General features: G+C 50.0%; 1 protein-coding gene across 1 annotated transcript in view; it reads left to right on the forward strand.

Moving 5' to 3' along the window:
* The window catches only part of CES1 (carboxylesterase 1), a 29,850-nt gene extending 2,876 nt beyond the window's left edge, over positions 1-26,974 (forward strand). Inside the window, exons 2-14 of the mRNA XM_032854446.1 lie at positions 420-627; positions 4,589-4,733; positions 7,022-7,155; positions 9,161-9,314; positions 11,450-11,554; positions 12,496-12,600; positions 15,278-15,316; positions 19,822-19,962; positions 21,109-21,189; positions 21,464-21,611; positions 25,220-25,351; positions 26,277-26,349; positions 26,610-26,974. Of these exons, the coding sequence (XP_032710337.1) occupies positions 420-627; positions 4,589-4,733; positions 7,022-7,155; positions 9,161-9,314; positions 11,450-11,554; positions 12,496-12,600; positions 15,278-15,316; positions 19,822-19,962; positions 21,109-21,189; positions 21,464-21,611; positions 25,220-25,351; positions 26,277-26,349; positions 26,610-26,793 (1,649 nt within the window). The 3' untranslated portion in view covers positions 26,794-26,974. The remainder of the gene's footprint in view (positions 1-419; positions 628-4,588; positions 4,734-7,021; positions 7,156-9,160; positions 9,315-11,449; positions 11,555-12,495; positions 12,601-15,277; positions 15,317-19,821; positions 19,963-21,108; positions 21,190-21,463; positions 21,612-25,219; positions 25,352-26,276; positions 26,350-26,609) is intronic.
* The last annotated feature ends 815 nt before the right edge of the window (positions 26,975-27,789 follow it).

The following is a 27,789-nucleotide window of genomic DNA, read 5'->3' on the forward strand; positions in this document are numbered from 1 at the left end:
GGCCCCTTCCTTCCCACCCAGTAGGGGCAAGTGTGTTTGTAGCTCATACTCCCTACATGGTTCAGAAATTCTGAGAGGAGGGACAGCCTCTTATTCATGTTCTACACCAGTGTGCAGCTCAGCACCTGAGGCCGACTGGCCAGTTATTTCCAGAAGCTTCTAGGAGTGACAACCAAATGCCTTGTTCCCCTCAGCAGCTCTCCTTCTTGCATTTCTTTTTAACTTCATGCTCTTATACTTCCATTTCCAATTGGCTCCTCTAGATAGCCCCAAGTAAGGAATGACAGTTAACCTCAAGCTTAACTGAGGTCCTGAGGGTTTAAGTGACTCATTCAAGGTCCCTGCTCAAGGTGGAAACCCACTGGGAGTCCAGGTCAGACCTTTTGGGCTGATGTGTCCTCTTTCCTCTGGATGTCCAGGGGGGCACCCGTCCTCGCCGCCTGTGGTGGACACCGTGCAAGGCAAGGTCTTGGGCAAGTACGTCAGTGTAGAAGGATTTGCACAGCCTGTGGCCGTCTTCCTGGGAGTCCCTTTTGCCAGGCCTCCTCTGGGGTCCCTGAGATTTGCTCCACCACAGCCCGCAGAGCCATGGAACTTCGTGAAGAACACCACCACTTACCCTCCCATGTAAGTTGGCATCTCTCGGGGGGACGCTGGCCTCAAAGTGAAGCAGGAAGCGTCCAGGGCAATGTGCTGAGTGGCTTTGTTCCGAAATTTCCAAGCTGTTGTAAATATTTTTTTTTAAGATTTTATTTATTTATTTATTTGACAGACAGAGATCACAAGTAGGCAGAGAGGCAGGCAGAGAGAGAGGGAGAGGCAGGCTGCCCTCTAAGCAGAGAGCCTGATGCAGGGCTCGATCCCAGGACCCTGGGATCACGACACGAGCAGAAGGCAGAGGCTTTAACCCACTGAGCCACCCAGGTGCCCCATAAATCTTTTAATACCTTCTAGAATAGAGCATTCTAGAGCTCTATTCAACAAACATTTACTGAGCATGTTCTAGGTTTCCTAGGATCCACGAACGAACAGAAAAGTATCCCTACCTTCACGGAGCTTGCATTCTAGCAGAGAGATGGATGGCAAAGAAAAAGTATGCAAATCAGTAAATAAATTATGCAATACGTTAGACTATGATAAGTGAGAGAAAATTAGAAGTTGAGCAAGTGAGGGACGTAGAAGTAACAATTCTCCTGTCTTGACCTTTGCCAAAGCTGGGAAGTGGGGGTAGACCAAGAGTTGTGTAAGTGGGGAGAGCTTTGGGGAGTTGACTGGAAAGTTCTTAGCTCCCAAGTGTGTCTAAGTACCTAGTCGTGAGCAGAGCAATGGCTGGTGTGTCCCAATCACTCTGACCAAGCCAGACAAAGTAGCCAATATCTGCCTCCTTCAGACACCTCAGAAGCCTGCGTATATCCATTATGACCTTATTCACCTCAGCAAGGCATTCTGGAAATTTCCAGGGTCCTGCTCCTTGCTGCCTTCCCTTCTTCTTCCTCCCTTCCTTCCATCCTTCCTTCCTTCTGTTTTAAAAAATAGTATTTGCTCTTTTTATTTCCTGACTGCCAATGTAATACATATGTATTGCAGAAAAGGAGGAAGTACTGGTAAGGAAAGATAAGAAAATGAAAATCACATACAATTCCTCCACCGACAGAGAGAACTGCTGTTCATATTTTAGATTCTGTTTTTCCAGTCTTTTATCTGTTGGATATTTTCTTCTTTAAAAATAGAATCCATGAGATTTTGCACTCAATTTCAGTGTGTGTGTCCCCCCCACCCCACCAACAGCACCCAACACAGAGAAAAAAATCTCCGACACCAGCTGTGTGTCCTACAATTCAACTAATTCCTACACTGCTCTGCCTGGAGATAGTGTCAGATCCCACAGGTTAATGACTCAGTCCCACAAGACACTTTCTGCATCTGATGCCAATTACAAGTACAAGTTGCTATCTAAGCTTGACTTTGGCTATAAGTCAGAGGTTCCTTGACTCCCTCCTTGGGTTCCATTAATTTGCTGAGTCACAGAACTCAGAAAACTGGTTTATTTACTATACCACCAGTTCATTATGAAGGTTATTAGGGCATATGAATCAAGAGCCAGATGAAGAGATCCATGGGGTGAGGTCCTGAATAAAGGAGCTTCTGTCCTGGAGTTGGGGGTCCTGCACAGTGGCCATGAAAGCTTTCTGGTTCACCAACTTGGAAACTCGCAGCATCCTGTCCTGTGGTTTTTTAAGGAGGCTTTGTTATGTAGCCATGATTGATGAAACCAGGGGCATTGGCCACCATTCAACCCCCAGCCCCATCTTGCTCCCCAGAGGTCAGGGAGGCAGAACTGAAAGTTCACTGGGTGGTTCATGTGGCAACCAGCCCCTAGCCTTAAGTGTGATCAAAAGTCACCTTATTAACATAATAAAGATATCCTTATTGTTTCCTTCACAGAGGAAAATTCCACGGATTTTAGGGAGCCTGTGGCCGAAATGGAATGGAGGCCCAATTTGTGTTTATTATAAATCACAGTATCACATCATACAATACAGATTGTTTGGATGCCTTCTTTGCTCATTTATAAATCTAGCAGGAATATTATTCTATGTCATTAGATATCAGCTGGACTTGTAATGGCTGTAAACATTGAGTCTTGGATTATAATCTATTTACCCCATCTCTTGTTTGGGGTCATTAAGTTCTTGATGTTTTTGATAGTACAGATACACTCTGATGAGTATCTTGCAGCTAAATCTTTATGTACGCCCATGAATATTTTGGGGTAAGTTTGAAGAAATGTCATGAACATGCACCTTCTGTTTACATTTCCCTCCAGAAATGTTCCAGCGACACTCCTTCCACTGATATATGAAAACCTTCACTCCCCAGATCTTTGGCAATGCTTGGGGTTATTAAAAAAATGCTTTTTGGGGGCACCTGGGTGGCTCAGTGTGTTAAGCCTCTGCTTTCAGCTCAGGTCATGGTCTCAGGGTCCTGGGATCAAGCCCTACATCAGGCTCTCTGCTTAGCGGGGAGCCTGCTTCCCCCTCTCTCTGCCTGCCTCTCTGCCTACCTGTGATCTCTCTCTCTCTGTCAAATAAATAAATGAAATCTTTTAAAAAATGCTTTTTGGCTATTGGATAGTCAAAACAATAATAATTATCATTATAATTATGTGTAATTTTGCTATTTATTCCACATTTATTTGAACATTAGTGACCTTGAACTCTTTTCCCCTTTCTTGACATTTGATTTTCTTCTAAGACTGTTAGGCTCCTTGCTCTGGTGATCAGGGGAAAGTTCCCTTAGGATGGAAATTAAGGAGTCATTACTGGAGACTCTGATTCTGCCACTTGCCAGCAGAGTGACTCAGTGTCCTCATTTACAAACTGGGGGCTGTGATACCTGCATTCTGGTACCTTGAGATCCAGAAATGTTCCTTATAGTGTCCTTAGAAATATCATGCACTACATAGTATAGATCTTTCTGGCTGTGTGGCCTTGGGTAGGTTCTCTAACCTCTCGGTACCTTAGTAAAAAGGGGGATAATTATAGATTCTGTGTTAGGGGGCTTGCCATGGGAGGATTAAGTAAGTTAGTACATAAAGAGCACTTAAAACAATGCCTGGCATGCAGGGAGGTTCATAAACCTTACCAGTTTTTTTTTAAGATTATTTATTTATTTGATAGAGATCACAAGTAGGCAGAGAGGCAGGCAGAGAGAGGAAGGGAAACAGGCTCCCCGCTGAGGAGAGAGCTCGATGTGGGGCTTCATCCCAGGACCCCGGGATCATGATCCAAGCTGAAGGTAGAGACCTTAACCTACTGAGCCACCCAGGCACCCCAACCTTACCAGTTTTAATCTGTGTTGGGTCTATAAGGTGTGTTATTGGGAAAACAAATAGTGCTTGCCTGGGATGGGTAGATTCTTAGCATGTCAGGACTGCATGACCCTTATAACGATCACTTCCCTCACATTGACCTGGCAGATTCAAGCCAAAGCAGACAGGGAATTCACCTAATGTCACCCAAAAGATTAACAAGTGTGACAGGACTAGAACACAGTTCTCCTGATACTGCCCAACAAAATATTTCATCCCTGACCTTTTGTAGGGCCTAAATGTCTGTCATTTGAGTGACTTCCCAGGGATTATGGAAGTCTGCCATGGACTAGAACATGCTGACCTGGTGGTCACGTGGACACATGGAACATGGACACGTTTGCCTGGAACAGAGAGCTGGCATGTATACAGGGCATGCAGGAGATAGCCCTCGCCCAGGCGGTCAGTTTATGGGCAGTCTCCTCTCCTTGACCCAGGGCATCTCAAAGCCTCAGGAAAGGGGACAGGTACCAAGCCTTCTTACTATCTAGACACAGCCGTGGGAGACCTTAGTGAGCCTCAGGGTTTCCCCTCACCCCGCCGCCAAACCCCCCCCATGCACCTAAAGAGTCTCCTAACCATCCCAGTATCTCCAGCCTGGTAGGAACAACTCTATTTATCAGCCTGAGCCTGCCAGTCCAAGGCCCAGCTCACCGCAGGAGGCATCTTGCTCAGCTCTGGCGGAACTCAGAACTTCTTCTTTGCCCCCCTCCCCAGGTGCTCCCAGGATGCAATGGGGGGGCAGGTGCTCTCAGAGCTCTTTACCAACAGAAAGGAGAACATTGCTCTCAAGTTTTCTGAAGACTGCCTTTATCTAAATATTTATACTCCCACTGACTTGACGAAGAAAAGCCGGCTGCCGGTAAGTAGAAGGTTCCAGCACTGCTGGTCTTCTGATGTAGATTAGAAGGGGGTGAAGGCAGCTTGGGTGCGGTGTCATTTCAGAGACCTCAGTGCTTCCTGTTCCCACCACAGCCAGACCTTAGAACCACAAGAAACGCAAGCTTTCCATGCCTCAGTTTCCCCTAGGGACAGACCTCTGGGGGAATTTGCTGTACTACTGTCATGCCCATTGTAATTTTTCCAAATCGTTTCTTGATAATAGGAGGACCAAAATGATGATTTTAGAGATAAGCCATCCTTCCTTTACAGGTAGAGAGACTGAGGCCCAGAAGGGGGAGGTGAGATCACATGATGGGATTGGCAGGCCCAGGGCCGAGGCCTTTTGAATTTCAGACCAGTGCCCTTTGACACAGACTAGGAGGCGAGTCTGTAGGAGGCCTTTCCTCAGCACAGTAAGATGCTTCTCTCACAAGCTCCAGGGTCGCCTGAGAGATGTTATGGGCAGAGCCTGGGGCAATCCGGGAATTTCATTCTTTTGCCTCTGGCCAAATACTTGGGAATTTATCGTAGCTAATTTCCTTCCCTAATTGTCTTTGGCACGACTGATGACCCCATGAGTCAGCATTTCTAGAATAAAGGAAGCCCAGAGATGGGGCAAATTCTAGACTCAAGCTGGGGCTTGGAGATGTCTAGGAAAAGGAGGTGATCCCTGGGGTGGAGAGGTGGGGGGATGTTTGCACCCAGTCATTTCCTGGCAGGATGCCCAGGAATGGGGGAGGGCATCTGTGAATCTGTGAGCACTCAGTCCTCTGTTCTCACATTCTTCTGTTACATACTCCCTGCCCCTGTGTGCAGAGCTGCACTTGGGGGTCAAGGCAAAGGAGGGACTTAAAAAACCACCAAAAAACAAAACAAAACAAGAATAAAATCCACAAAAAAAAAAAAAAAAAAAAAACCATCATCAGATACCCTTGGCTTTGGAGGGCCCTACCATCTGGGATGCTTCTTCAGGAAGTCACTGCTGACCAACCCTCATCTTCACTCAGATGACTGCTAACTCGGTCCTTCCACCCAGACGGAGGCAGGGACCAGAGGCGGAGGAGGAACAAAGCGAGAACCTCTCCATATGGACGCAGGCTCTGGAACTACAGAGTCTGGGCTTACATCCCGGTTCTGCCTTTTACCAGCAGAGGCGCCTGGCTCTGTTTCCAGAACTGGGCTAATCACACATGAGTACCAGTGATGTGCATCGGGCTTTGTCTCAGTGGCTGGTGAGGGCACAAAGCAAGTACTCCCGAGGCATTAGTTAGAGTCAAAGGGAAGATCTCACTCCTCTCCTAACAACAGTTCCATTGCACCCTGGCCAATGGCTGCAGTGGGCTGGGTGCCTCAGTGGGTGGACTCCAGAGCCAGACTGCGTGGGTTCAAGTTCTGCTTCCGCGGCTTATTAAGCTACGTGACCTCAGGCAGGTTTCTTATCTGTTAACGGGACCATATTAGTCCCTATGGCGTGCAATGCTACTTGGCACATAGTTTGTGTTACAAATTCATTTTTTTAATGAATAAAATGGTTGCAACATAAATTATTTTGCTGCTCTTCCCTCCTGGCTACATGAGCTCTTAAAATGCCAGAGCCAAGCGTGATGAATTCCTGTATCTACCCTCGTCCTCGATTCTAAACACTGTCCTTGGCATAGAGTAGGTGCTCAGATCCTATTAGTGAGATGACTGAAGACTTACTGGAGGAAGTGGCTTTTAGGCTGGGCTTTGGAGGACGGGTGGGATTTGAGGATGCGGAAGAGGCAGAAAGGACGGCATATTCAAAAGCGATCCCACTGGGGGCACCTGTGCTTCTCAAGACAGTCCCTCAGGCAGGCGAGCAGTTCAATTCACCGCACAAGGTATCACTAAAGATAAAGCCGAAGCACGGGGCTGTGGCGGCGGAGGAAGCCGGGCTGCGGGATGGGCTCAGGCATGAGGGTGATAGGAGTGTTGGGGAGAAGATGACACTCTTAGCTGTGACTGTTCCCATGATGAAGTTCTGAAGCATGAGCTTCGCTGGCACTGGGGCTGGGGACCCAGGCGGGGGCAGCCAGGGTGTCCTGGCTGGAGCAGTGGCCTGGGCCCCAGTTGGGAGGAGCCGGGAGAAGAGCAAATGCCTGTTCTAACTTTGCTGGGGACAGGTCACTTCTGGTAATGGTCTCCTTGAGCCACGGGCAAGAGGTCGGCGACCAAACTGGACAACCTCTTGAGTTCCTGCCCAGCGCCACTTCCCCTTACCAGTACGGTTGCTTCCTTCCTGCCCAGGTGATGGTGTGGATCCACGGAGGGGGTCTGGTGGTGGGCGGAGCGTCAACCTATGATGGGCTGGCCCTCTCTGCCCATGAAAATGTGGTGGTGGTGGTCATTCAGTACCGCCTGGGCATCTGGGGATTCTTCAGGTAAGATTCTGCACAGTCCTCACTGCACCTTGCCCCCCCCCCCACGAAAATGAGGGTGCTAGGTATTCAGCTCTGGCCAGGTCAGCCCTCAAAGAGATCTTTGCCAGGTTCCCTAGGAAAGCACCCAAGTCCTTTCCTCACTGGGCTCTACTTACCTTCTCCATCCCCAGCCACACTGGGCCACTTGCTTTGGAGCTTTTGCAGGTCCTCTTCCCTCTACCTGGAATGCCCATTCTACCTGACGAACTCCTATGCATTCTGCAAGGCCCAACCCAAATGTCACCCCCTCTGAAATGTCCCCATCTTCTTCACTTGTGCTGTTCTCTTGTGCACATCGTACACCTTTGTGGAGACAGCCTATAGCAGCACTTACAGACTTATGCATCCGACATGGCAGGAAGGGAAGGAAAGAGCATACTTGGGGCAGGAGTTTGGTGCATTTTTCTGGGTGAAGGAACTGGGCGTCTGGAGCAGAAGACTGTTCAGCGGACAGCCCTCCTGGACACCAGCCGTAGTGCCCCCTGACCCTGAGATGGCTGCTGGGCTGGATTGGGGGAGGGGTGGACTTCTCACAGGAAGGACCCCCTCCCCTCCGGCCCCAGGCTGGAGGAGGATTATCCCAAGCGAGTCCTGTCTCGGGGTGTGGTGCCTTCGTGGAGACACCTCTCCTCTCCCACCCGCGGTCCGTCTCTCTGCTCCCCATTAAGGTCAAAATGCTATATGGGTGCTTCCTGTGGCTCCTGCTCCCAGTTTGTCCTCTGCCCAGCGTCCCAACAGCTTTTCGGCCAACTTTGGGAGCAGCCTCTGTGTGCATCTCTTTCTCCACCTCCACGGGTTCTCGGTTCCCTGGGTGACCTCAGGAGCCACGTTCCAAGCTCCCTATTTCAGCCCCTGCTTCGCCTTTGAAACCCAGATGTACCTCATTAACTACCACCTTATACCTGTTGCCACCTCCACTGAACGTCTGAAGGGTACCTCACCCTCCAGGGGGACAGACTTAACCCTTGACTCCTACTGCTCCTTCCCCCAACTTTCCTACTTTGCCCACAGTGCCTCCTGCCGGCTGGGGGCAGACCCCTCCCGCCTGCTTCCAACTGCTCTGGATAGACTTGTGGTCAGCCTTGACTTCTTTTTCTCACCTTATCACATCAGGGTCAGCAAATCCTCTTGGTTCCACCTTTAAAATATATTCAGAATCCAACCACTTCTCACCTCCTCCCTTATGCCCCCTAATCAAAGCCCTCTGTGCCTCTTCCCCAGATGATTGTAAAAACTACCTACTTTTATAACCTGCTAATTTGATGCTGGGTCTCATCTACACAGCAGCCAGAATGACCACTTAAGACACAAAAGGAATTTTGTCATAGGCCGTGAAATGACTTCCCACATTACTAACAATGACATCAAAGTTCTTACCAAGGCCCACAGAGTCCTTTAGCCTCTGTACTACACTCACTTTTGTCCACTGGACCACAGAACCTTTGCACTGGCTGTTTCTTCAGCCTGGAATTCCCTTCTTCGGATATTTGCAAGGCTCATGTGCTCATTCATTCAGGTCTCTATTCAAATACTACCACCTCCAAGAGGCCTGTCTTGGTCCTGTGATCTGAAATAGGGCCCCAGTCTTTTCCCTTACCCGATTTTATTTTTCCTGGAAGGACTTTCACTACCTGATATTATTTTCTGTATTTATCCATTTGTTTGTAATCTGTGAGCCTCTGTATAGTCAGAGATTTGGCACGTTTGGTTCTCAGATGTGCTCCCAGCTCTCAGAACAGTGTTTTGCACAAAGTAGGTGCTCAGTAAAGAGATGCCAGTTGAGTAAACGTAGAACCTACAACAGAACCACGCCACCAGAATGGAAGACAGAAGAAGACCCTTGTGTCAGGGCCGTAGAAGGCTGGTCTTTTTCCTAGAAGGCTCTCCGAGAGGCCCCCAGCCCCATCTGTGGTCCTGACAGCCCTGCCGTGTGGTCTATGCTCCCACCCCTTCCCCATTCTTACAGCACAGGGGACGAACACAGCCGAGGAAACTGGGGTCACTTGGACCAGTTGGCTGCACTTCGCTGGGTCCAGGAGAACATTGCCAACTTTGGAGGGAATCCAGGTTCTGTAACCATATTCGGAGAGTCAGCAGGAGGTGAAAGCGTCTCTGTTCTTGTAAGTGTTCCTGGCCCTGATATGGCTGCTGATGGGACCCCTTGGAGCCTTTGGACCAGTTGGCAGCTTGATTTACAAGACCTGGACTCAGGGCTGACCCGGTCTGCACAGCATCAGTTGGTGGAGAGCTAATGGCAGAGCTCTCCTTGGCCCCCAGGAAGCTCAGAGCCCAGGCTAGCATCCCAGGGCCTTAAGAATCTCCAGCCACAGCTCCAGCAATGATAATCCTCCTCTACCACGGTTGAGTGCATGCTCTCTTGCTCGTGCTCGCTCTCTCTCCTTCCCATCGTTTTAGCATTAGGACTCGCTTCGCTTCTCCTGGCGAGTAGGGTGGGCGAAAGAGTTGGACAAAGGGTCATTGTTCAGCTGGAAGCCAGATCTGCAAGTCAAGGGACATCGGCACCAAGACCAGGTCAGGGGCCTCCTGTGAGGACAGCCGCCTCTGGCACTGAGATGTGGAGCTGGGCTGGGAGGGAGGGACAGGGAGGCCTGGGAACAGCAGTGGTGGTGTGAGCACCTGGGGCTCCTGGGGGCCTGGTGTGGGGAGTGCGGCTGGGGGAGCCACTGAGGGCAGCAGGGATGGGAATGAGATGAGGAAATGCTGGAAGCCAGAAGCTCTCCAGCTCCCTCACTCTTGAGCAGATGGTCAGTGCTATTGCTGCTTTCAACGTATGTATTGGTTTCCATGTCCAATACTCAGAGGAGAAAGTTTTTATAGTTTATCAAGTGGAGAAAAAGGAAAAGTGCAGATAAGCCCAAAGACGAAAAGAGTCCTCCATAGTCCCATTACCCAGGGAAGCTCACCACAGACATTTTGAGACTTACTTTTCTAGTGTTTTCTAGTTTTTCTAGTGTTTTCCCCATGACTCACATCTGTCTATCTATCCATCTGTCATCTGTCTACCTGTCTTGAGATTTTTTTTTTAAGATTTTATTTATTTATTTGACAGACAGAGATCACAAGCAGGCAGAGAGGCAGGCAGAGAGAGAGGAGGAAGCAGGCTCCCCGCTGAGCAGAGAGCCCGATGCGGGGCTCGATCCCAGGACCCTGAGATCATGACCTGAGCTGAAGGCAGCGGCTTAACCCACTGAGCCACCCAGGCGCCCTGTCTTGAGATTTTTTAAAAAAGGATTTTATTTATTTGAGAGAGGGAGAGAGTCAGAGAGAGCTTGACAGCCGGGTGAGGGGCAGAGGGAGAAGCAGACTCCACGCTGAGTGGGGAGCCCAATGTAGGGCTTGATCCCAGGACTCTGGGATCATGACCTGAGCCAAAGGCATAGATACTTTAATGACTGAGCCCCCCAGGTACCCCACCTGTCTTAAAATTTTTTTAAAAACCTTTCTTAACATATCCTATAACAGAAACATTTCCCTAAACATTACTCTTCCATTACTATCATTTTGTTGTAGATTCCGTGGTATTCCGTGGTAGAGATCTGCATGGTGTTCCACAGTAAAAATGAAAATCCTTCATTTTCTCAATGTCATAATATTGGAACCTTGGGTTATTTCCAATTATATTATAAACATTATGAGCATTCTTGGAAATCATCGTGCATCTCCATGATCACTCTTCTTAGGATAAATCCTGAATAGTAGAGATGGGGAATCAGAGCTGTGTCTTTAAAGTGCGGCTGGCGGGGCGCCTGGGTGGCTCAGTGGGTTAAGCCTCTGCCCTCGGCTCAGGTCATGATCCCAGGGTCCTGGGTTTAAGCCCCACATTGGGCTCTCTGCTGGGCAGGGAGCCTGCTTCCTCCTCTCTCTCTGCCTGCTTCTCTGCCTACTTGTGATCTCTGTCTGTCAAATAAATAAATTCTTTAAAAAAAAATAAATAAAGTGCGGCTGGCAGTTGCTGCCCTGTCTCGAGACCTCTGATTGTCACAGTCGGCACGTGCGCCACGCTTCCCGTGCTTCCCTCACTCTGTGCTGCTGGCGCCCTCCAGCTCAGCTTCTCTTGGAGGAGCTGGGCCCCAGCGTCAGCCTGGGAATAGGGCGAGGCCCTGGTGAGGACTTGCCACATTCCCTGGGTGCCCGGGTCTCCAGGGGGACGGTCCAGGCCAGAGTTAAGGATGAGGTGATTCTTGAAACCGCTCCCCATGAGCATAAACTCTCTTCCTGTCCACTGTCCTGCCAGGTGCTGTCTCCCCTGGCCAAGAACCTTTTCCACCGGGCCATCTCGGAGAGCGGCGTGGCCCTCACGGCTGCCCTGGTTAGGAAAGACATGAAGGAAACAGCTCAGGTAGGTCTCACTTAGGACCACTGCCACACCCTTGGCTCTGCTGTCCTGGACTCTTCAGGGGCCTTTCTTGCCATGGGATCCCGCAGGCATCCTCAAGGAATCATGGAAGTGACAGCAGTTGAGTGGAAGGGGAAGGAGACACCTCAGCCAGTCTCCCAGTTTTACCAGAGCTGGGACTTGAACATGTGACTCTGGACTGCCAGTGCAGTCCACTGTCTCCTGAGCATTCTACCCAAAGTGCACCGGGTGCAGGGCAGTGGGGGGGGGGCGGCGGGGACACCAAGCCACACAGTGGGCGGTGGGCTGTCACCGTGTCTGGTCTCTCTCGGAGTCTGAGTTCTGGTCAACCCACTTACAGTATGTGGGCCTGCAGTGGCCCCCCACTTAAGTGCCTCATGGCTGGGGTTGGTTCCGGGAATTTATTCATTTCATTCATTCATCATGTAATTTTGATAAAGCCAGACATCTAGTAGCCTCATGAAGTTTCCATTCCATTGGAGGAGACAAATTAATGATTTCATAATCACACAGATTATAAAATCTCAGGTGACAAGAGCAATAAAGCAGAGATATCTGGTATCGTAAGGGAATCCAAAAGGAGCACTTAATCTTAATGTGAGCATGAGGTTATCGTGGAAGGCTTCCTGAAAGGAAATGTGCAAACAGGCAGTGTGTTCTGGATTCCATGCTCTTAAACCCCACCCCGCTCTCCCTCCCTTTCGACTCTCAGCTTTGAGATCATTTTGCCCATTTGACAGAGATACAGTCACAGAGACAGACCTTGTTTAATTTGGCACGTAGGACTCCCACCTGCTGGTCTAGAGTATGTTCGGCTCCCCTCTGCTGCCCTTAGAAGTGAAGGTTGGGGTAGAATTCCTCTTTATTGATTGGAGGGAAGGGACGTGGCTCTTGAGTTCTGCTCTTGCTTGTGATCTCTACAGCAAATTGCTGTCTTTGCTGGGTGTAAAGCCACCACCTCGGCTGTCCTTGTTCACTGCTTGCGCCAGAAGACGGAAGATGAGCTCTTGGAGACGTCGCTGAAGTTGGTAGGCGTATCCACTCTCGTGACCACACAAGCCCCCCACCTGTGCACTTGGGCCCAGGCTCCATTATTTTGGCTGTCCCTTTGCCCCTGCCCTAGAAAACTCTCTGGGACAGTGTTTCTGGCCCCCAGGGAACAGTGTCAGCCTCTGGATCTGAATAGGAATTTCTTTTTTAATATGAAGTATCGCAAACATTTGCGAAGTTGTGAAACAATACAATGAACAAATAGTATAATAATCTCTCACCTCAACCAAAATTTTCCCATTCTTGTTTCCAAATGTATGTTAAAGAAATTAAGCATTACATAGTCCCAGAGGTACCTACTATTCTGAATTTTGAGGATGGGATATTAAGAACAAAGATTCTAAGGAAGATTGTCATAATATATCTTGCTTAATTTAGAAACTACCTCAGTGATAACCCAGTGGTGGTCCATTTATCTAACTTTTTCTGAGACTGCCTCAGTTGTGGTTCTAGAATAACTATACATGCACCCACCCATCCAGTCAGTCAGCCATCAATCCACCCATCATCTTATTATCCATCCGCCAGTCTATCCAGTTTATCAGTATTCTTTAATCAGTTTAATATCCATCCATCCATAACTTTTATTCGGCCATAACTTCCATTCACTTCCATCATTTGGGTGTCATCCAACCACCATATATCTTCACCCCTTCATTCAACTGTCCAGAGTCAATAATCCATCCATCACCCGATCAGCTAGTTATTATTCATCTATCTACCAGTCTATCCAGTTCATCCACACTCTGTGTATTGACCAACTCCATCCATCATCTAGCCATCCATCCATCCATCCATCCATCCCTCATCCTTCCTTCCATCCATCCATCCCTCCATCCTTCCATCCATCCATCCATCCTTCCATCCATCCATCCATGCAACCATCCATCCATCCATCCATCCATCCATCCATCTATCCATCCCTCCATCCTTCCATCCATCCATCCTTCCATCCCTCTGTCCCTCCATCCATCCCTCCATCCTTCCTCCCATCCATCCATCCATCCATCCATCCATCCATCCCTCCATCCTTCCATCCATCCATCCTTCCATCCATCCATCCCTCCATCCATCCCTCCATCCTTCCTCCCATCCATCCATCCATCCATCCATCCCTCCATCCATCCCTCCATCCATCCCTCCGTCCCTCCATCCATCCCTCTGTCCCTCCATCCATCCCTCCATCCATCCTGACATTAATCAGATATAATTTCTGCAGCCAAGGAACTATTCAAGGAGGAATGCACTCACAGACTTAGTGGACTAAGGGTGGTGGGAGTATAGAGAGAGGAAATTCCCATAACAGTCAGCAGGGGTGCTTCCTAGAGGAGGTGACATTTGAGGACTGATGGATGGCTATGACAGTGTGTCATCACAAGGACACCCAGAGAATACAGCAGGAAGGCCTAATGGGAATTTTTCCTTCTGTGGAGGAAGGGTGTGACTGTGAGTTCAGACATATCCTGAGCCCCTGGACACTCTGTCGGGGCCCTCGGCTCCTGGAGACACTCTTGGACCCTGGGGCCAGGCCTCTGGCATTAGCCTCTGCTCTGTTTCCTGGTTGGATTCCAGTGTGGACTTGGGCTTGGATCTTGTTTTTTTGGGCTCAAATAAGGTGAGCAGTGCATGCAAAGAATGAAAACACAACCACGTCTAATTCCTGGAAAGAGGCAGGTTTATTTCAGCAATTCTCCATTGGCTTAAGAGGACCAGCTTAGAAGAGTTGGTGATATTGAGGAAAGCCAGAGGACTTAGGGCCATAACCCATAACAAGGAGTGCCTGACTGGTCCCTGGATGCATACTGGCCAGACCTAGTAGTTACAGTGCAATGTTACAATCAGTGCACTCTTCAGCTGATGTATAACAGAACCATGGGATTGGGTGAGTTTCATTGATCTTGTGTAAGTCAGGACTTACTGACGCAGGATGAGGAAACTCATCTCAAAGTACCTTGAGTAGAAAAAGAAATGTAACAAAATCTTTAGGTAACTAACTGAAAACAAAACTGTGGTTCAGGAGAACATGGTTTTAGGTACGGCTGGATCCAGGTGCACATATGATATTATTAAGAATGTATCTGCTCCATCCCTCGGCTTTTTTTTTTTTTTTTAAGCTCTCAGTGTTGGCTTCGCTCTTAGGCAAATTTGTTCCCTAGGGAGGGTAAAGTCAGTGACAGCATCTAGACTTACCTCCTATCTATTTAGACACTGTTCCACAATAATTCTAGCAAAAATTTTGGGGTAAAGTCTGTTGGATTCATGTGGATGTATGCCAATACCTGAACTAAATCCCTGTAGTCAGGGAGATGGGGCACCACAGGTCACATATAGATGCCTGGATTTGTGAGTGAGACTGGGGGAAAGGGAGGTGCCCCAAAGGATGACTAGTGTCGCCCAGGGGGACAAGAAGGGGAAGCAGATGGAGGGCAGCACAGGCAGGAACGGCAGACAGACGGCTTCTCCAGCACCCCTGCCCCCATCCCACACCTCCACCTGTGCCCTTGCCCAGGGGAGCCAGTATCCTGCCCACTTCCTCTTGACCCAGCCAGGGTGGCACCAAGAGGGAGAACCTGACACCTTTGGCATCCGCTCACAAAGACTGGCTTTTGTCCCTGGAAACCTTCTCACATATACCCTCTCCCTTTGTCTTCACAGAAATTTTTCGCCCTTGACATGTTTGGAGACCCCAGAGAGGTAAGGATATTGGGTTTCTTGATTACAGGTTTTAAGTCTTGACATGTTTAAGCTCCAGTTAAATATGAATGAAAAAAATCTTCTGTTGGGGCTCATGGTGACTCCTTGTGTTTACTATACTGAGGCTCAGAGAGGGCTGGCTGCTTGCCGGGATAACACAGCCAGGGCGACCAGATGTGAGACTGGAATGGGTTCTCTTGACTCCCAGCCCAGGGCTTCCAGTTATCAACTCTGTGTCCCTTGGGTCCAGCCTACCCCCTACTTCTTGTTTACATTTCCCACTCCCAAAAAAGTCCCTCAGGAAAGGACTGGACAAGAAACTTCCACTCTGGGGTGGTGGTGATGGCTGATGAGGAGTTTCTTAAGGAACCTTCCCTGAGGAGCCTAGGACTTTCCCGGGAGACTGCAGGATTGACGAGCTGTGCAAGATACATGATTTGGAGGGCCCTCTGGAAAGGGCCAAGAATCTCAGTCCTGAGGACACCACCACCCCCCAGCCACACCCGGAACCCCAGGAGCCTCCCTGTCTCCTTCCTCCTCCCCTCGTGCCTTCCAGCACCTTGGCAGATTCTGAGACGTTATCTCTGCCACTCCTCACAGTTCTGTGCTCTCTGCTCTGTCCCGGGGATACTGGCACCTCCCTTAAAGGGCGTTGTGACAATTCACTGAGATTCATTCAGCAAAGATTTCATTAGCATCTACTGTGTGGAGACCTGATTCAGAAGCTGGGGAAATAGCAATAAAATAGGCAAAACAAAGAAAACACCCTGCCCTCTTGGAGTGAAAGGAGGATACAGTAACAAACAAGATACGTCATGTGTTTGGTGATGGTCCTCGCTGGGGAGAAAGAGAAAGGAATGGGGATAGGCTTTGCGGTGGTTTGGATTTGCATAGTGGGATCAGGAAATAGCTCAACAAGAAGGTGACACTGGGACCAAGTTCTGGAGGTGGGGAGGAAGGCAGCTGTCAGGAAAACTGGAGGAAGAGTATTCCAGGTAGAGGGAACAGCAGTTGCAAAAGTCCTATGGCAGGAGGTCATTGTGGCTGGAGTGGAAGGAGTTGGGGGAGGGAACAGGCCTGGGAATGAAAAGGAAAGAGAGGCATGTGTGGTCTCTTTAAAGGACTCAGAGTTTGATTTCAAGTGAGATGGGGAGTCTTGGGAGGGTTTTGAACAGAGGAGGAAATTGACCGTGGGTTTACAAAAGGGCTTTTGATTGCTGCTCGAGATCGAAGGTAGGGAAGCGTAGGGTAGCTCCAGGGAGACCAGCTGTGAGGCCCCTGAGCTGCGGCAGATGGGCCATGGCAGCCTATGCTGGGCACATAGCAGGGGGCATGGTGAGACGGGGCCAGAATCTGGGTAATTTTGAAGTCATGGCTGAGGGAGTTTGCTAATGGACAGTATGAGGGGTGGAAGAGAAAGGAGAGGATGGAGCATGGCCCCCGGGGTTTTGATTTCAGCCTGGTGGGGCCTGAGCCCCACCCCCCGCACCAGGGCAGCCCCTCTAGAGCACTGTGGAAGGCAGCTGTGGTGTTGCTCTGTGTCTCATGAGTACCAGTCAGCCCCATAGGGTCAGCTCGGGGCCCGTGGTCTCACTTCTGCAATTGGACTCTCTTCTCCTCCCCATCCTTGCCCCATGATGCTGCCAGACTGACCCTTGTAAGCATAGGTCAGGGCACGTCATCTCCTCGAAAGGCTGGTCTTCCTTACAAGACCAGTGCCCTCGCCCCCATGGAGTCATTCCTTCAGAGCCCAGCTGCATGGCTGCTGTGTGCCGGGCATGGTGCAGAAAATGTCCTGCACTGCCTGATCCCCCTAGGCCATGCCTAGACCAGAGGAGACTTCGGGCGCCTGTCCGTCCGAGTCAGATTCACTTGATAGAGCTTTTCCTGTGGCCACCAGAAATGGCCCGTCATTCATTGGCCCTTGCAGAGCAGACGCAGGTCCCTGGAGCCACAGGGGCTCAAAGCCTGGGTATCGTAGGGTTCTACCTGCCATCTGGTAGTGGGAAATAAGGCACATGATGTGTGGAGCTGGAAACATGGCTCGTGAGGGCTGGGCAGCACTGCCCACGGGTCCTATCTAATGTACACGGGGCTACCTCCGGGGCCCAGGTACTGGGCTGAGCATTCTCCAAGGGTCCAGGCTCTTCAATCCCCACAACAACTCACCTTACAGATAATGAAACTGAAGCATGAACAGGCGAAATAAGTGTCCCAAGTTACCAGCTAGTTGGTGGCAGAGCCAGGATTCGAGTCCAGGCAGTGCGGCTCCCGAACCCACGCTCTTAATAACTTACACGCATGGCCCAGAACACAGTGTAACCACACCCAGAGCCTGTGTCCCAGACGCTGTCACGGGAGTCAGGTGCCACTGACTCTGGCCCCATGTGAGTAATTTTCATCGAAGGTAACACCAAAAATGAGGACTTTTTCAGTGTAAGGCGAGCCTATCCCTGATGCTCTTATTCATGAGTGATGGGGAACTCACTACCTCCTCGATGCGAACTGTTGTTAATCAGTAGCAGGTTATGTTTAAAGATTTTGTTTATTTATTTATTTATCTTAGAGATAGAGAGAGAGCAAGGACGGGGGAGGAGGAGAGGGAGAAGGACAAGCGGATTCCATGCTGACTGTGGAGCCTGACACTGGGGCTCAATCCCAGGACCTAATTGGCTTAACCCGCTGAGCCACCCAGGTGTGCCCAGTAGCAGCTTCTGTTTAAATAGAGACCCCTCAATAGAGTCAATCCTTATTGATGGTGAATTCTGTACTGGTGAGTTCATCAGCTCTCTTAAATGTATGTGTAACCCCAAAATCAATGCTTGTGGCGTTTTTGCCATCATTCATGGACACGCAGGGAGTGACAAAAAGCTTGAGTGACTATGCGTAGGCTCTTGATCGAGATCAAACACGGCCACCCTCTGTTGTCTCCCATCTCACACTATTAACTCGTGTCCTTTTCACCGTCAACGTAGGGCCCCATTTTCCGCCCTTTTACGCTTTCTCTTGATGGTTTCACTGTCGAAGATGGCCCATGGGCACAGCACTGAGGTGCTACTCCCTGCAACAAGGCTGTGGTGTGCCTCATGGAGAAAAGTCATGTGTTAGATCAGCCTTATTCAGGGGGGCTCACAGGGCCGTGGGCTGTGAGCTCAGTGGTAATGGATCGGTGAGGCCGCCATGAAGGAAAAGGAAGCAACTTGCTTCCTTGCCAGTCTGAGGCTGCTTGGGCAAGGGCTAGAGTAACACCTAGTGTGTGAGGAAGCTGCGGGAGATCAGCTACACTTGGGGTTTGTGAGATGACAGCGGATCACGGATAACACGGTAGCGAGGCTGAAGGTCAAGGAAGCTCTGGTCACGTTGCCCAGGGCCCAGGAAAATGGTGAACCTTTCTCAGCTGGTGTGTTATGAATAAACACTGCACAGAATTCGTTGTTTGTGAGCAACGCATGTTAGATCAGGTGTCTTTAAACATGCATAAAACAGGATTGACAAAAACGTGACCAGATGCTTGCAGGAACCGGACATTGTACGTCCCCCAGGAGCCGTGGCTCAGCACCTGCTAATTCAGAGTTCACGGCGGCTTTTATAGAAATGAACTAGCATGGACACCAGAGCTGACTGTAGATACAGAGATCATATAGGCAAACATGTACTTCAAATTGAGATATAGAAATATGTACATATATATATTTTATGTTTTTATATTAAAATCATATAAAATTATATGTTTATAAATTTCAATACAAAATATATACATATAATTATATATTTTATATATTTAAAAATTTAATATATTTCTATTTAACTTAATGTATACTTATATGTACATAAATATATGGAAATAGGGGCACCTGGGTAGCTCAGTCAGTTAAGTGTCTTCCTTTGGCTCGAATCATGATCCAGAGTCCTGGGATTGAGCCCCGCATCAGGCTCCCTGCTCCATGGGGAGTCTGCTTCTCTCTCTCCCTCTGCTGCTCCCCCTGCTTGTGTGCTCTGTCAAATAAATAAATAAAATCTTTAAAAAATATATATATATATGAAAATATGTATATATATATACTTTTTTTTTTAAGAGAGGGAGCACACAAGGAAGGAGGTGGTGGGGAGGGACAGAAGGAGAGGGAGAGAGAGAGAATCTTAAGCAAGCTCCATGCCCAATGCAGAGCCCAATGCGGGGCTTGATCTCACCACCCTGAGATCATGACCTGAGCTGAAATCAGGAGTCCAATGCCCAATGGACTAAGCCACCCAGACTCCCCTGTGTATTTCAATTTGAGTGAGTTTTGCCCCCATCACCTTACCGCTACTAGTTCCTGAGTCAATGTTCTGCCCTCTGGGGTCACGTACACTTGGTCCCCTTTGTTCGGGAGCTAGAGTTCTGTGGCCACCACCTGTGGCCATGCAGGTCTGGGGTATTGGCTTCCAGCTCAGACTGTGGGGAAGGGGACATGGGTGTGGCCCCTAGAGGGGAAGCCCAGACACCATGATGCTGTCCTCCCCAGAGCCATCCCTTCCTGCCCACGGTCGTTGACGGCGTGCTGCTGCCAAAGATGCCTGAAGAGATTCTGGCTGAAAAGAAATTCAACTCTGTCCCCTACATCATCGGAATCAACAAGCATGAGTTTGGCTGGCTTCTTCCAATGGTGAGAATGTGGGGTCCCCTCCATTCTCCTCCCGCGCCCATTGCGTCACCCCCTCATCTCTGCTTGCAGGGCTCCTCCTTCTCCAGAGCTCCCCCTGAATCCAGAGCAGCTGTCCCCTTCACATGAGTTGACATTTCCAAGGGGAGCTTCTCTAAGATGGCCCATGTCACCGGGGGACCCCTGTCCCCACACTCTCTATTGTCTTCCGATCTAAGAACCCTGACATGTGGGTGCCAGGAGGGCCTGCAGGCATGATCGCCGGGAGACACATTTCTGTCTCTGTGACGGGGGTGGTGGGACAGGGTGTGACACAGGAGTCAGGCCTCCCCACTCCCACAGAACCCGGGAGAGGAAGGAGGCTTCCTAGCTGAATGTCTGCTTTCAAGGAGCAGCTCTCAGGTCCTGGAGGAAATGGGTTGGGTGGTAGATTACATCTCAGGGGGGAGAAGGATTAGGGATCGCATGCTGTCTAAGGTAGGGGCTCGGAGACCTATCAAGCTATTGCCAGGATTTGGCCAGAACAAACAGTAAATTCCCCTGGTCCCAGGCACTTTCTCAGGCAAGTATTTTAAAGGGCACTGGGACATCCTCACCATCCATCCTAGCGACAAGGCCTTACGCTTCTGGCAGCCAAGCTATCGTTTGGTCAAGTCCCTTAATGTGGAGGCTTGGGTGGGGTGTTTTGTCACAGTCCTGCCGTTCTCACTTCACGGAATTGCAGAGGTCACTGACAGACCAAAGCTCTAATGGCAGGATCTGGGCCTTCCTGGACCATCTGAGTCAGGCGGGAGTATCTGTCCGGTCTGTGTCGGACACAGACACTGCTTCAACACTAGCCAGGCTTAAACCTTTCCTGGGTGTCGCCATGTCCAGGGTGGGGATTCTTGCCTGATACACACACACACACACACTGCAAAGGCCTGGGACAGCTTCTCTCTGCATTGACTGTATCCTTTTGCACGGCTTGAGTTTCTGGTTAAAATAAGCCCATTTGTTTCATTGATTTTGCCCAATGCATCAAGGACCCATGCTTGTCTAAGTCATGACAAAGTGACCTTCAGCCTGCATCAGTCTGGTTGGTTGGTGGGGTTGGTGCCTTCTGCTAGTTGTTGATGCGTCACAAGTGTGTCACTGTTGTTCTAACAGATGATGGGTTACCCACTCTCCGAGGGAAAGCTGGACCAGAAGACGGCTGCATCGCTCTTGTGGAGGTCCCACCCCATCGCTGTAAGAGGCCAGGGAACCACAGGAACTGGCTGAAACCCTAAGAGGGACAGACACTGGCCCCAAATTGCTGAGCACCTAAATGGCAGGGTGAAGCCCAGAGATGGAGGGTTCTGGCCCCGCTTTTCTGCCCTTCCCCCCTCAGCACACAGCGGGGATGGTTGCATAGGGCTGGAGAGAGTCACCATTCTCACAAGCCACCCCAGGCTCTAGAAGCCACATCATTCCCAGGGGGGGAGAGGGGCAGAGGGTCACTTTTACTTCTGCTCCATTTCAGGGGGTCCCTGAGGAGCTGACTCCACTGGCCACTGAGAACTATTTAGGGGGGACGGACGACCCTGCCCAAAAGAAGGACCTGTTCTTGGACATGTTAGCAGATTTGGTATTTGGTGTCCCATCTGTGACTGTGGCCCGTCATCACAGAGGTAAGTCCCAGAGGTTGGACAGGAGAGAGACACCACCCCACCGGCTTCTCTGTTTGTCCTGCCCATTTCTCAGCATAGACAGAGACGTGGAAGCCACCAAGAGTCAGGCTTCCAGGACCAATCCCATATGGCCTGGGATAGGGACACCGTCTCACTTTGGGTCCGCCAGAAGGCAACTCTGAGAGGAGGACTTGAATGTGAATAGCTTGTTAGAGACAGGATCCCAGAACACACCAGCAGAGTAGTGGAGAAGTGGCACAGAAAGGAGAAGGAAGCCCCTGGAGCTGCATAGGAAGTGGGTGGGCACCGTTGACACCCGGAGCCGGTCATATCATGTCCCCTGTCATGTCTCAGGGTGATTCTGTGCGACTGGCAAGGGAGCTTCAGTATTTAGCCTCCCACTCCTGGGAGTCATGGGTTGAAGCCTATTCCCAAGGGGCTGTTAATTTCTAGGAGCTCTGACTTGCCACACACATGGGCAGAATGGTCACTTGGTGGCCAAAGCCTTCAGACAAAGAGCTCTGGATGCCAGTGGTGGAAGTCTGGCTGGTGCACCCAGAAGCTGGTGGAGGCGATGAGGGACCAACAGCATCTATCACAGGGGCTCCTCCCCCAATGTTACTGTGGTTTGTGAGGCCAGAGAGCAAGGAAGGCTTAGAAGATATGTCTTGGAAGGTTTCCAAGATCAGAGCTGGGGCAAGCCAGTTTGTTAGCTAGTGGAGCTGGGGGTAGACTGAAGCCAAGCATAAAATCAGGCTGGCCCAAGACCAAAAAAGCCCAAAACCCAAACCAAAAAACAAAAAAACAAAAGAAGCGAGCAATGGGAGGTGTGGAGGCAGGTGTTCTAGAGAGTGTCCATTCTATTGATGGCTTCTGTCCATCCTGGTGTGTGGTGGGTCTACCACAGGCCCGTCCAACATTGATCCCAGGCTGTGCAGGTGGAGTATGAGGTCAAGGATGGGTAAGCTCATCTAGAGAGGGTGCACCCCTTCTGAGCATCTGTCTGAGGTCCTCACAGGACCCCTCTTTCACCTGGTCTGCAGGCCAGGAAATGGTTCTTGGTACAGACGTCTCTTCTCTAACCGTGCTGGGAGGGTTTTAAAGTTCAGGACTTTCTAGGCATGAGAAAAAGCAGCTGAGCTGACCTGTTCTGTTCTCAAGCCCTCAGTATAGTGAGTACAGACGCTCTTTCCTCCTCCCAAGGGTCCTGACGAAACTCGTCAGCCAGGGGCCACCGGGGGTCAAATTTGCTCTTTCATAAACTTGGTCTTGCCTCTGGATACGTGTCTGATTCGTGATATCTTACTCTGCTTTGTCTGCTGGTCCCAGCCATACTTGGACTTGTGTGTTTTTAATCAGAATCTAGTATCCTGTGACTTTGAATTCAGAGTCTTTTCCCAGGACTGCACAGATTTTACCGATGATAGTCTTCATTCTGTATTTGTCCCACTCTCTTTTTGAAAGAACTTCCCTGAATATAAAGTTAATATCCTGCACTGGGATATTACGTGGAAACACATGAAGAGGGAATTCGATACTACTCTGAATTCCTCCACCAAGACACATCTGCTCTAAATTTTTGATGTATTTTTTGAATAATCTTTCCATGTCTAACCTATAACTGAGAAATTAATGTTATATCATGTGTTCAATAATCACGTGTTCGATATATCAATAGTGTTCATAAACGCTATATTTTAAGCCTTTGTTCAAGATCTGTGAAAAGTCTTCATGCTTGGCCTTATGTGCATAAATCTTCAGTCAAGTCTCTAAAAGTTTTCTGAGGATTGGTTGCTAGAAGTGAAATTCCCAGGCAGGGCCCTAAGAGCATTTTAAAATTCTTGATACATGTTGTGAAATTTCTTTCCACTGTATGAGTAGGATTTCTTAATTCTCTCACTTAGGAAACTCGGATTTAAAAGTAACAATGCTGCCAATGTCACAAGTTTTTCCTTGTCCCCCCAAAAAAAAGAAAGAAAGACCATCCCCGTGTTTGCAATGGTGTACTTAGATAACTAACTCTGTCCTCTCTGCCTCTCCTATTTTCCAGTTATCCTAACCTGTGCCCCTACTTTCCTTTGGACACTTGTGCTTGTAGGAATTTTATACATCTCTGTGGTTTTAGGCAGAAAGCTAAAAAAAAAAGAGAGGGGAGAAGGAGAATTATCTTTTGTGCAATGCACTGCCCAAAGAAGTTCTCTCCTTCGCAAAAGGTCTTAAGGGGCAAAGTGACAGCCCCTTCTCTCGGTGAGTTCTGCTTGACCTTGAAGCAGCTGCTAGCAGGCGGATTTCAGACCCATTGATGGTTGCTTCTTCCAGACAGGACCTCTTGCTAAACCAAGGGCACATTGATGGGGGTGAGAGAGGTAACTCAATTAATTATTCTATGTCCTCATGTGGGGATGGCGTATATGGTTAAGTCATTTTTGGACAAATATTTAATGATATGGAGAAATGATTATCGTCTATTTCATAATGACATCTACAACATCATCCCATTTTTATATTCATAGAAGGGATATATGCTAGAATACGAACATGTGTGTCTTTGAGCGGTGGCATCGTAAGTGATCTTTTTGTTCATCCGTTGTTTCTGCATTTCCCAAGTTTGTTCTCCTACGCAAGGAGGGAAAAGCTGTGCGATGTCTCCTCCAGCTCCTCCGGGGGCCCGGCCATTCCCCCATCAGAGTCAGTCCGTTGTGGGTGTTAGGGTCCGTGCGCAGCACTGAGCTCCCCGGGGTGGCGGCTCCCGGGTTGGACTCTGGGTGAAGCCGTCTTCAGGAAAGCTGACCCTCTCTGGGGGCTGAGAGAGAGGATTCTGAGAGTGGGGACTGAGAACTCAAGAGCAGCCACCTTTGTCCTCCCTTAGAGACCCCCTTCTCTCTGCTGCCACCGCCTTCTCTGCTGTCAGGAAGCAAGATAGGTGATGGAGAAATAGAAAATGCTGGGGTTTTGGATTCTTGAGATGCAAGAGACAGATTGTGCCCTTTCTCTGTGTTCCTACTTAAATATCGGAGCTGTCAGATACTTAAATGCAACTTCAGATTCGTGTCACTCCTCCCTAGAACTTAGGTGAGGAAAACACTGCAAACTGCCCAAACTGGGCAGGATAGAAGGCCCCTGTTGGGCCGCAGAGGGCCCGCGAAGGAATCAGACCCGGGCTGTCGGCAGTGGAATGTTGCGGAGTCAGCGGGACGAGCACAGATGTCCTGTGTAGACGGCGGCATCTGTACGGATTGACCCCAGGCCCCTGCAGTGATGGTCCTTCTGAATGAGTCTACGCCCCCGGGTCCAACAGCCGCTCATTCGACCTGAGCTCACTGAGTTCCTCAATACCTGGCTCAAAACCACTGTCGCCTCCACCGACGGTGTGTCTTCAAGCGAATACGGACCTTTCCCGAAGCTCCAGGGGTTTTCTGCAGGTTCACACTGGGTCCAGCGCACAGCCAGCCCTGACACTGGGCAATTGCTATTAATGTTGCTGGTGTTTGTACCCCATACCCGGGTGGCCCTCCTGGTCCCTGAGCGCTCAGGGCCCCTGGAGACCTCGGCACCACCCAGGTGGGCGTCTGGTAAAATGACCTGTGCGTGACTCCATCTCTCCCCAGATGCCGGAGCCCCCACCTACATGTATGAGTTCCAGTATCATCCAAGCTTCTCGTCAGACATGAAACCCAAGACAGTGGCAGGGGACCACGGGGATGAGCTCTTCTCTGTCTTCGGGGCTCCATTTTTGAAAGGTGATGGTCCTTTGGTGACTACAGACTTGTAGTTAGGAGATCCGGGTTTGAGCCTCAGTTTGGGGTGGCCTTGGGCAGGTTCCCCTTTCTCTCTAATTCTTACCCAAATACACCAGAGTAGGGCTGAGCTCCAAAGATTGCCAGCCTTTCTCTGACTCCCACACACATGATGGAGAAGGTGTAGCCATGTGTCCCCATTGGTAGCGTCTCTGAGAATTGGGACCTGGCTGTCTGTAAGACACCTGGTGGGTCACCTGCAGGTCCAGAATGCCACCACTCACTGCCCCCTCACCAGAGCATATCAGAATGTGAGTGAGAACAAGGTCAGAATGGCTGGTGACCTTGAATCAGGGCTAATGTACGTCTGTGTGTCTGTCTATTCAACTGTGTATCTACCTAAAACTCATGTCTCTAAACTTAATATATTTAATAATACAATACTTTAGAGATGACCTCTTGCCAATATCCTCAGTGTCCTAACTAGCAGGGACAGATGACATACATGCGACCCACCTCAGGACTGTTTGTGATACGCCAGCGCCTCCGGGCGTTAACTACTTGGGTTATTTTTCAGATTTTGTGCAAGTGTGGGTGGGTGAAGGAGACCAAGCAAAGACCCCAGGGAGCACAGTTCTGAGGTGGGGTTGCTGTGGAGGCCCCCTTGGGTGTGGTGCTGGGCCCGCAACAGCTAGGGGGACAGGATATATAGGCATCGTTGACAAAGGTGGACGGCTGACAGACTGACCACAGCCCTCCCCTGCATCCTCTTATCAGGATCCCCGAAGCCTAATTGCACACAGATTACCCACATCTTCTTGCAATGCGGGTTTTGATGCAGTAGGCCTGGAGTAAGGACTCAGATTCTGAATTTCCCACAAGCTGTCCAGGGCTGTTGACCGTGGCCTTTATTTCTTCCTCTGCCCAGGTGGTGCCTCAGAAGAGGAGATCGGGCTCAGCAAGATGATGATGAAATACTGGGCCAACTTCGCCCGGACTGGGTGAGCTGGGTGACAGAGATGGAGCAAGGCTGGGGGAGGGCCGGACATGTTGGCTGGGACAGGCATCTCCCAGCCCTATGACCCTGACAATGAGAGTTCTCTGAGAGTGGACAGGCTGCCTAGGATTTGGTGAGCTCCCTGCCTCTGGGGGTGAATGAGCCTCCTGGCAGAAATGAAACCAGGAGGTCTTGCAAATCTCGCAGTGTTGTTGGGGGACCCCATGGTAGCTTTGGGTAATTCTCCCTTGATTCTGTTCCCAGGAACCCCAATGGGAAGGGGCTGCTCTCTTGGCCAGCTTACGACCAGAAGGAAGGGTACCTGCAGATTGGAGTCACCACTCAGCCAGCCCAGAAGCTGAAGGACGAGGAAGTGGATTTCTGGACTGAGCTCCTGGCCAAGGGGGCGGCAGAAACGCCACCTCGCACAGAACACGTGGAGCTGTGAATGGGAGGCCTGCCTGGCCTTGGGGCCCGGGGAGCCCAGACCGGGGTATTCTACAGATGGTGTGAATGAGCCAAAGAGCAATCTTACTGTGGAGGCTAGGGATTGTCTGGTGGAGGAGGGTGGAGGTCGGGGAGGGGGAACTGTGGCTTCCATTTGGGGAATAAATTCTTTCGGAGACCAAGTCAGTGTTCGTGTCTTGGGCTCGGTGGGCGCCATTGTCTGGAAGCCGCCTCTGGTGGGGACGGCTTGGCCCTGGGAGCTGCCAAGGGGGACTCTGCCTCTGGTCCTCAACAGCTTCCAACTACTGGATGCGGGTGGCCAGAGTGCCCTGTCCCTCCCCTCCATGAGGAGCTACCTGTAGGCAGGGAAGGGGCATCGACTGTGTGCGCACTCGAGGTGGCCGCGAGGGGAGGTGGCGCCACGCCCCTGGGGCACTGTGATGTGGCCCTTACGTTACGAACTCTTCCCCGGGCCCAGAGCTTTTCTTCAAAGGACACAGCAGCCTGCTGGGCCCTTCCCTGAGGCCGTTCCTTCCAAGCAACTTGACTGGGTCCTTTCTGTAGCCTGGGCATCAGGATTTTTTTAAAAACTCCCTATGTTTAGCTGGTATGTAGCCAGCATTGAGAACCACCGACCTGGTCCATGCGTTCCTGAAGGTGGGGACCCTTTCTATAGGTCTCTGGGACTCCGGGACCCTGCACAGTGTGTGCGCTAAATACGGACGGATGGTGGAATGCATAAGCAGGGAGGAAAGGAGTGTTGCTAGGTTCCTGGAGATGGCAAAAAATGTAGGCCTTCGCAGGTGATGAGATGGACGGACTGATAGATGGTGGTCAGATGGAACTTTACAAGGTCAAAGTGCTCTTTGGCCTTCAGTGATCCGTTATTATACCTTTGACTCCTATAAGAAGAACAGTAACTAAAAGTTACCGAATATTTTCTATGTGTCTTCATAATAAAGTACTTTTCCTATTCATGTCATCTTCACAGCCATAC

This window comes from Lontra canadensis, unplaced genomic scaffold (genome assembly GCF_010015895.1).
Source record: "Lontra canadensis isolate GAN:19392208 unplaced genomic scaffold, GSC_riverotter_1.0 scaffold8, whole genome shotgun sequence".
NCBI classification, from domain to species: domain Eukaryota; kingdom Metazoa; phylum Chordata; class Mammalia; order Carnivora; family Mustelidae; genus Lontra; species Lontra canadensis.